Genomic DNA, 9,617 nt, shown 5'->3' with positions numbered 1-9,617 from the left:
TCAGACTGTAGTGACTCTCATGACCAGCTCTCGTGTGCTATTGCTGGGTTGGCTGCGGACCTCTGGCTGCCTGAGGTGGCTGAGGAGGTGGAGGATGTTGTAGGGACAGTGTTGGTCTGGCACTGTGTTGCCGCTGTTGGGGTCCACATGTGTTCCCAGTCCCCCTGCAGCCGTCACCACGGTTGTAGAGGTGGAGCCATCGGCTGTCGAGGCCACCACCATCAGTGAGGAGGTGGAGGTGGACACTCCTACCCCAGTCTGATAACCTGGGCTGCGCTGTGACAGAGTCTTGTCCACAGTACCGTTCTTCCGGTCATCATTGTCCATAGACTTACTATAGTTCAGTACCTTCCACTGCTGGTTCACGGCCTGCCAGCGGTGGAATATACGAAACACAGACGGTCCCTCGTGGACAATTAGTGCTGTGGAGATCAGAGCATCAATTAGACAATGTCACTGCCCGGCAGCAGTCCCAATGACCCCACAAAGTGAGATATATCTCTGCAGTGGTAGATTCACTGTGTTAAAGTATTAGCTGAGGGAATAGCAGAACAAAACAACTTATCTTTAAAGTACTGCACCACAACCAGAGATACGATCTTAAATTCTTTTTAAGAAAAATTGTAGACATGGCACAACTTACGACACAGCAATCCTCACCACTTTTGGATTTAGGTTAGCAAAAATGATGCATCTGCTCTCTGGGGTTGTTCGATAAAATCTTATCGCAGTTTAAAATTGCTTATTGATTTATGTTCATTGAACTCAGTATCTGGAAAATTGAAATCTATGTGCAACAAGAGCTGCTTGGACTCCGACATTTTACGGCTTTTTTCAATTTGAAAGTAATATAGAGGGAAATACTGTACGAATGGGATGTTTTGCCTGCTTAAGCTGAGCTGATTACCTTCTGTACAATCATTGCCACTTCAGCCAGTATACAGAACTGCATCACCACATACAGCTAACAGATTTGAGTTTTTTAAGGTCTTTTATTACAGTTATGGTAGAACGTTGTCCTCTGATGTAAGAAGTAAGAAGTTACCGCTTCTAAAAATGAATAATAATAATTCCCAACCTTTTCTATATTTATAGAGTTTATTGATCAAATCCTGTCTCTGCTCTTCAGCTCTGTTTCTCTCCCACTCCAACTTGGTGGGTAAGTGAAAGTCAGGTCTTTGTGTCTGCCTGGTGACAAGTTAATCTCTTTAAAGTGCAGAGATAATGACTCCACAGTCAATCCTCGCCACCAAACCGGAGACAATCAATCTCCTCTTCCTCTTATCCTGCTGTCTACTGCAGTGGCAGTAAAGAGTTTTCTTTTAGACGCAGAGTAGGGCGTTTCATTCCATGGCCATAGCAGGAAAAACCACCAAGAGGAAGACAGCGGGCTTAAAGTGGATGCTACAAGTTTGAATCTGGACACCCACACAAATCCAGAAGATTTGTGTGTTGATTCAGTTTTGAATGAGCATTTCATCCCATTTAATATAGTAACTGTAATATACTGAATAGTATTAATAAAAGTGGCAAACAATCATGTGTGTAATTCAAATATAAACCAGTGAACCATGACAAGACTCGTGATATTGATATGGAGTATGTGGTATAGATGGATTATCGATAATGTAAATCTTTCCAGCCACAGTCGGCGGGAGTAATGAGTGACTCTACGTAAAACCTTTGACATTATGTTTGCTCTGCCTGTTGAATGCATCATGTACCACACTGAACACATTAAATATCATTCTGTCTTAAAAATGCACAAATCAATTCAGAGAGGAATTATGAGGTTTAAAATTGTACTAAACAAGTAATAAACCAACGTCAAATCTAGCACCTCACCGATGCAGACGATATCCATGAAGCCATACATGCCGTAGCAGATCTGGAATAGCAGATCTTGTCGCTGCCAGCGGGCTGACGGGCTGAAAGACGACCACACCAGCCAGGAGATACTGGCCATCAGGAACAGGGAGCCCAAGATGGCTGCTGCTATCTGCACTTTCTCTATCACTGTCAAGGAGATGGCCTGCCACTGCAGGAAGACACAGACCAGTACATTTCTCTTTTAACTTTAGTGAGTACTTAGAAAACACTAGGGACAAAAAACAGGAACAAATCCATTGAGAGTAAGTGACAGCAAGAGAAAGACACAATCAATGGGTACAATCACTGATTAAAAAGCATTAATTAAAAGATTCACACTTCAAGTTCAGGTACATATGTGTATGCAACATATGAATTATTTATATCTGTCAATTTGTTTAGCACTTCTATGTCCACTCACAGAAGTCCCTATATCATACCACCAAAGTCTAAAACTGAGAGACTCTCCTGCTATATTTCTGACTTTGAAGTCAGAGGGAAAGCAAACCTTGTTTGATTCAAAAACGTTCCTTTTTAGTTGAATTCCTCGGTTTATGATCAGAGCGTTACTAGAGCTTCAGTCAAGACAGTGTAATTCCTGAGAATGGTGCTCTGTCCCAAATAAATGTTGATGTGAAAACCGAAAATGCATCCAAATGATCCCCAGTGGGGAAGGTTCTGGGGCTATCTACCCCTATGCTCATGAACCCCAACAATTCTCTTAATGTCATGGCAAAACAGACATTTTGGAACTCAGCATTTTGAGTTTTTCATTGGACTGTCAGGACCTCCTATTTTCAAGAACCTGCAATTTGTCAATATTTTCATGCACAGTGATAAAACCTTGACTTCTGATCCAGCTCTTTTCCCTTTAAATGTCTCCAGTGCTGCCCTTTACACCTACAGCTCACCTGAAGTGGGTTCTTGGTGCTGATGGCAATGACCTGATATTTGTAGTAGCAGAGCTCACAGGCCCAGGATCCTCTCTCGCTGATCCATTTGATGAGGCAGGGATGGTGGGTGCAGCGTACTGACCCACTGCACCGACATGGGCTCAGGAGCTCCCCCTATGGGAGAGAGCTAATCAATACCAGCAACCCAGGACCTGAGTTTTTCATAATTCAGCTCGTTTAAATGCATGCATATATGTTTATACTTTCAGTGGATATCTTGTTCAGGCAATCGGTGTTGCTGATGGTGAAACGTGAACCTTGCTACCTGTGCAGCACTGTGATGTAAATGAAGAAATGTCCTGTTCTCATAGGCACATGGAAGGCAATGAATTGCCACAGACGACAACAAGAACATTGATAAACGTTTCGCCTCATAATACTGGACTCGACCCTAACAACGGCCCAAGTAGTGCTCTGTGATTCAGGAGAAATATCTCCCTGAAGCAATCATTGACCGCCTAATAATCCCTTGTTTTCTCACCGTATTCACTCCGCGCAGATAACCTTTTAACGCCCAGTATACTGCAGGTTAAACTACATAAATATATATTTTTTGCAGTTCTTTGTGCTGGCTTATTGATTTTCTGAGAGCGTTGCATGCACAGTCAGGCAAGCATGCACACACACACACACACACACACACACACACACACACACACACACACACACACACCCTCAGATTACACAGCACTGTGCAGTCACGTTGTAGCAGAACACCAGTTCAGGTGTGAAATGAAAGCTTTGCCTTACACTGAGCTGACAGGCAAAATGCTTGATTATAGTACAGTTGAAAAGTGGAGAATTAGTCACAGAAGCTTTTATCAAAGAGCAAACCCCAACAAAGCTACACAAATACTGCCATAAATGTATACTGTTACTGCAGCTCTTAAATTAAATGTGGCTGTCACATATACATAAATATTCTTCTGTAGTTTAAAATAGTAACATGTAAAGTGTAGTGATGGTGAAAACACCTAATTTTCACCATCACTCTTCCTTCCTCCACTTTCTGCTCTCAGTGCCGTCCTTCTCCGCCTGCACATGATCTTTCTTAAAAAAAAAATGTATAAGCTTGAGTCTGGCTGTCTTTCAATCTAGTATGTATGAGTATGTTTTATGTATGTATTGTAAAAGATATGGTGACTTGTCATACTGGTCATCTTGAAATGAGTCCGTCAGGATGTTGGTATAATTGAGGGCATTTCAAGTTCCTTGGTTCAGTCTGGGTACATATGACTGATTTCACTGAAAGGCAGATTAACTATACGCTTATATAGTGTGGTTAAACTCTAGGCTGCAGTAGCTTAGATCTTAAAGAGATAGTTTGAGTAGCTGAAAGAAAACCAGACCTTCACTTCAGCACCTCAGAAGCTGGAGTAGAGATCTGTTTTTAAGAAGCATTTGATCACGGCCATATCATCAATTTACTCCTGGAGAGGTGCTCAGGCTTGAGAACTCCAAACCCATCAGCTAAAGTGATAATACGAACTTTACTAAATTTGGTATCATAAAGTTTTCACTTAACAGCAATATGTGCTCAGCCGAACCAGCCATTATTTTTAAGCCGTATCCAGCCAGCAGAGGATGTGAGATTTATAATCTCTCACCCTGGGCCCCAAGCTCATTAAAATATATTACTGGTCTTGTCACATTGGATAGAATGATAACCCAAAATATATAGGCTGGCCACCCTTTTCAGGTCCTGACCTATAAAGTACTTTGGATCCACTAAATTCAAAACAGGACCTTCTTGTATAGATGTGTTAATCTTAATGGGACTGAACAAAAAGCCTGTAGTGAATGAAAAAATAAATTAGCCAACCACCTCTGCTGCGAGAAAGCTCTCCACCTCTCTACGCCGAGGCGTTCAATTCCTAAGACACAGTATTGTTAATTCAATCTTAAATATCCCCAGTCCCTGTCTACCATCAATATGGCATGGAGATTGTAGGAAAAAAATGCAAAACACTGAGTTTCAAAATTGTTTCTCCGAGGCATTATTGTGCTGACATCTCTGACAGACGGAGCAGCACCCTGGTCGAGGAGAAGGGAGGGAAAATCAGGGAGTTCGAGGAGAAAAGGCCCATCTACAGATGGCCAGGGTGGGAGTGTATTGGCAGGAGCACTAGAACACTTCTGCCGTGTCCAGTGGGACTCAGACCGCTCACTGTGACTGGCCTGATTGCAGCCAAGAGCTGAAACCTAGATCACTCCAGTACAACTGAGGCTGGAGAGAGAGCAAGAGAGACTGATAACAAATGTGGCAATACAGCCCACACATACAGAAAGTGATAACTAAATGTCCTTTTGTTGATCAAACAGCCAATGGTCATTCAAAAGAAATCCCAATAGAACAATGTATAAAAAAAGATGATTGGTCTGATAGCTTTGGCCGTGTTATTCCATTTCTCTCTGCCGCATGATCCTAAAAACACCTCAGTGCACCTCATTGTCTCATTATAAAATTGGACGCACTCCCAACGTATGAAACTACATTTGAGATGGCTATTCACATTTCTGTAGGGTCTGGAATCAATGCAAGTGAACTCCATAAACTCTACAGCGGGTGAAAGGAAATTGTGGTATAATAAACTAGCTTCCAATGACATTCAGTCCACAAGCATGAACTTTAATAAGTACCGACAATACTGCAGTCATTTAAAAAACTGCCTAACATGCACATTTTAACCACATTCAACAAGTTAGAGGGAAAATAATAACTGAAAAATTAAATGTCACATCATTTGACATTTACGCATATTTACCTGTTATGTCTCGTAAAACAAACGATGGGGGACGTACCACTCATTGTTTACAGCTAATGGCCCGTTAAAGGTAATTGAATAAAAGAACAACCATGATTCATAATTAAAGTTCATGAATTCACAGCTCCTGTCTATAGAATAGACTTCAGCAAGGATAAAATATGTTGTGGTGCGTGCTTGTGTAACTTGTTTATAACCCATTGCCAACAAATGGAAGAGGACATTTCCTATGTTCATATGATGGAGTACAGAGGCATAATGCCTCTGAACTGTGGGGCCATGTACAAAAAATGATGCTAACTTGACCCCTCAAGGCTTCTTATGGTGTCTCGGACAAGCACACTGTGCAAGTGCATTATCTGTGGGATGATTTAGGAGGGAAAGACGACATTTTTGCTAAGCAGCAGGGGCATATTCTCAACATGCAGCTCAAGTAAGGACAGTAGAAGCATTGGCCCCAAAGGGCACTTCAATGTAATAGTCCATGATAATTCAGGAATAAAGTATTCCCCAGACACTGATATATTTCATTACTTTTCTTTGTAAATTACTTTTGAAATATTATTTGTATAAGTTTGTGCACTACATGGCTACCTGAACTATGGTACTATGATCTGAAGAGCTATAGCAGAGACATTGCTTATTATTTGAGGGTCAAGATCAAGTCTGAATGCACAGGCTTGAATAAAGCAAGCACTCTATGAAGGCAAGCCGGTGCCCCGTATAAAACCTGTCACTGACCTTTAGCTAAATAGCTTTAATAGAAAATAGAAAAATGTCTCAGGTTAGCTGAAATAATACATGAACAACCTATTGTGTGTGTCTGTGAATGTAATTTATCAGAAGCAGTCTGGCTTAAATGATCGCTGAAAAAGTTACTGGTCTCTGTAATCATTCCTCCACCCTGAACATATCGCTTCATTGTGTGACTCTATTGTAGGTGATGGGGGACAACATCCACAGTGTTTTTTCGGTGCTATCAAGGGGATATTATCCAAAGCTGAAGTCTTTTAGTATCAGATTCCCAATTTGTGTTTCTTCGTACAGTGTTTCCTCACTGAATTATTGGGAAATAGTAGGATATACCAATACCTTTCAATGGGCATGCCAGTATTGTGTTAAGTATTGTATTAAGGAAGATTTAGAAAGAAACCTTTCCTCTTTTAAAAACAGAAGGACTTTGGTTGTGAATCACAAAGGGCACCTCAAAGAAAATGGCACCAAAAACACCGACAGAAATTCGATTACACAGACTTATTACATCATTTGGTGTCAGTGTACATCAATCAGTGTACAATCATTTTTCAATGGTTTCCTCCGTCAGACACTCAAGGCCCTTTTCCAGTGCGATGCTTGAGGAGAGCAATGTCTCTCGCTCCCTTCTTTGGTCTGTCTTGAGTACCTCAGCCTTGGGGGTGGAAATGTTTTTGAGGTGGATTGTCAGATCAGATAATGGCTGCCTCTGTCTATATGACATACCGGAGGCTAAGGGAGAACAGGGGATAACTAATGTTATCCACTGCCTGTATCACACAGTGACACGCAGACAGTCAACTTATCTCTCTTTTCAAATGGAGAGTCGTGCTTTTTGTACCCATTTACACCTCAGCAGATCCATATCTGGACTTCACCCAAACCGACAGCGGAGATGACAAGAGAGGGAAGGCCGGTGATAGATAAGAAATTGCATAATGAAAAGATGGCATGAAATCAAGTGCTATTGACTCGCTGCAATGTCTCAAGGAAGCATCGATGAGATGAGTTGGAGGAGGGAAACACTGCAAATTACGAAAGCGGTACTTTGTATGCACTGCAGAGTGTCGCTGATTATCTGAAGTTTTGGAAAAAAAGAATTACAACGATGAGACATTGTCTTCCAATCTCACAAGTAGACCCCATGTCAGTAATAATTACAACGTCTGTGCTCAGGGGTGGAACGATGCACAGAATCGCTGTTGGAGTAATTAGTTGATGAAACATTGAGAATGTATATAGACCATACACAGTGCAATGGCCGTGAAATGATAGAGTAAAACTGATGCTTGGATGAAGGAAAAGCAACATGAGCACAGACTGCCGGATAATAAATTATGTTCTACACCTCAGTTATCATGCTTTACACTTTTTACTCCCCGACCTCCATTACCAATTGGTGAGGTGTGACATATTCGTCAATGTGGTCTCAAAGGCTCTGCCAAACACTGTAACGAATGTGTCAGCCAATTGCCAAGTGCTTGCTTCTCTGATATCATTTAATAATATTTATTGTGGCACACCTCAGCCATCTTCTTTCAGATTTTTCCTCTCCCGATTGATGTAGTGTGACATTATCATCAATATGGCCCCATAGATGGAGGCGCGCAGTGTGAAGGCTCATCCCTTCTGTTTTGTTGCTGTTTCCAGGTGGTGCGTGTGAGCGGCAGAGTGAGAGGTATTATTCGATTTTTTCATGCATGTAATGCTTAGATACGAATTCACAGTGTTTGGCTGTAATGAGTTGGTACTGAATCTCTGTGTATTCTTCATACTTGTCAACCATGGGGCCAAGGTCTTTCATTATCCTCCCACTGCTATAGCTGCCTTTTCAAGCCAGGCAAAAAAAGGACAAGTGCAGGATGCAGTGGGATGCCAGCTGAGAGGTCTCTCAGCTGTGTGGATGCCTTAATAAGACACAGGGAGTGGGTTTTCTCACTTTGAAAAAAAGTTTGACCAGTGCACCCTAATGAAGAGGCTCTGCCAGGAAGGCATGGTTTTTGGATTTAAATGGTAAACATTCCCATCACCTGGTCTGGCCTATACATACTCCTTGGGGAGCGAGTTGAGAGATTCCAATTCAAACAAAACAAAACGCCAACAGATTTCATTCAGATTTTAGACAGAAGTTGTGTTAAAAATCAACCATTTCATGGATCAGATGGACATTACATGGCATAAATATCTTATTTTAAGCATTGAACATTTATAGGGAAACATGCTTTGACTTACGTATTCCGGTCCCTGGAAGCAGATCCTGCACAAGGGAGTCCTGAAGCCGCTTTCGGTGAAGCTGGTGAGGGAGAATCTCTCCTCCAGTTTGCCCTTTGAGCAGTCGTCGGAAGGGCTGCTGCAGCCGCGCAGGGCCGCCGATAGCTCCGCAGCGTCAACCCAGCACGGTCGCTCTCCAGCCGATGTCCCGGTGGCCCCTGCTGCAGGTGGGGCAATCCGGTCCCCTGCGTGCTGGTGGCTACGCGTTAACGTGTTGTTGTTGTCGGGGACGGCGACGCCTGTTTCATGGCTTTCCGTACCTTGGACGCTCATGGGGGTCAGCGGAGGCAGCGGTGTCGGCGGTGTCGGTGGCCCGAGAAGGAGCACCCTCAGGTCACCGAGCAGGACGCAACAGCGGCTCTTCAGCATGCCCTGGCTGCGCAGGATCAGGCTGTATCTGGCCAAAAACTCACAGCACCATGCGAAGGTGCTGGAAGACAACACGTCTTCATATGTCGTGAAATGGACAGTGGGGATGCGTGTTTGTTGGGGTTTAAAGCAACCTTTTTAGTTTTCTATTTTGATATTCCTATATTCTAATTTAAAGTATTTTATTGTCTTGCTAAAAGAATGTAAATCCAAAAGGCAAATAAATCCCATCGATGCAAACAAGTGTCTGAAGCCATTAAGTTCAATAAATGAAACCGCTAAAAAAAAGAAGAGGAAAGCCACATGTTAGATTGATAGGAATGTGCATTAAAGTAATACAGCTATGGCCACTCAGTTAATTGTCTGTCTGCTCTGCACAACATAAACTATCTAGACAGGCTTCTCCCTCCAGATTCACGAGTGCACAAAGCAAATCTGCCTTTGGTACAAAGGACTGATACAGACTAACAAAATGTCAGCGCTCGTTCTTTACAATTTAAATAGGCTTTTACAACAACATCGAAATATTTTTAAATCATCAGAGCTCAGATTGCAGTCGATGTCTTGGGCTTTCAAAGCAAATCAAGTCAATCGACGGCGTGCCACGAAGCAAAATCTGTCTTACCTGGCGAGCTAC

The 9,617-nt window shown here is 42.4% G+C and overlaps 1 protein-coding gene across 1 annotated transcript; it reads right to left on the bottom strand.

Moving 5' to 3' along the window:
• Positions 1-8,980, bottom strand: LOC306704138 (E3 ubiquitin-protein ligase MARCHF4-like; the record flags this gene model as incomplete). The annotated part of the gene is made up of 4 exons (XM_079170354.1): positions 1-422; positions 1,846-2,038; positions 2,781-2,936; positions 8,573-8,980. 4 exons carry the CDS (start codon positions 8,978-8,980, stop codon positions 1-3), a joined length of 1,179 nt encoding a protein of 392 aa, XP_079026480.1.
• Between the last annotated feature and the right edge of the window lie 637 nt (positions 8,981-9,617).

Source organism: Pholis gunnellus (assembly GCF_910591455.1).
Source record: "Pholis gunnellus genome assembly, chromosome: 12".
Lineage (NCBI taxonomy): Eukaryota > Metazoa > Chordata > Actinopteri > Perciformes > Pholidae > Pholis > Pholis gunnellus.
Note: the sequence above shows the minus strand (reverse complement) of the source record. Positions and strands in the feature narration are given on the sequence as shown.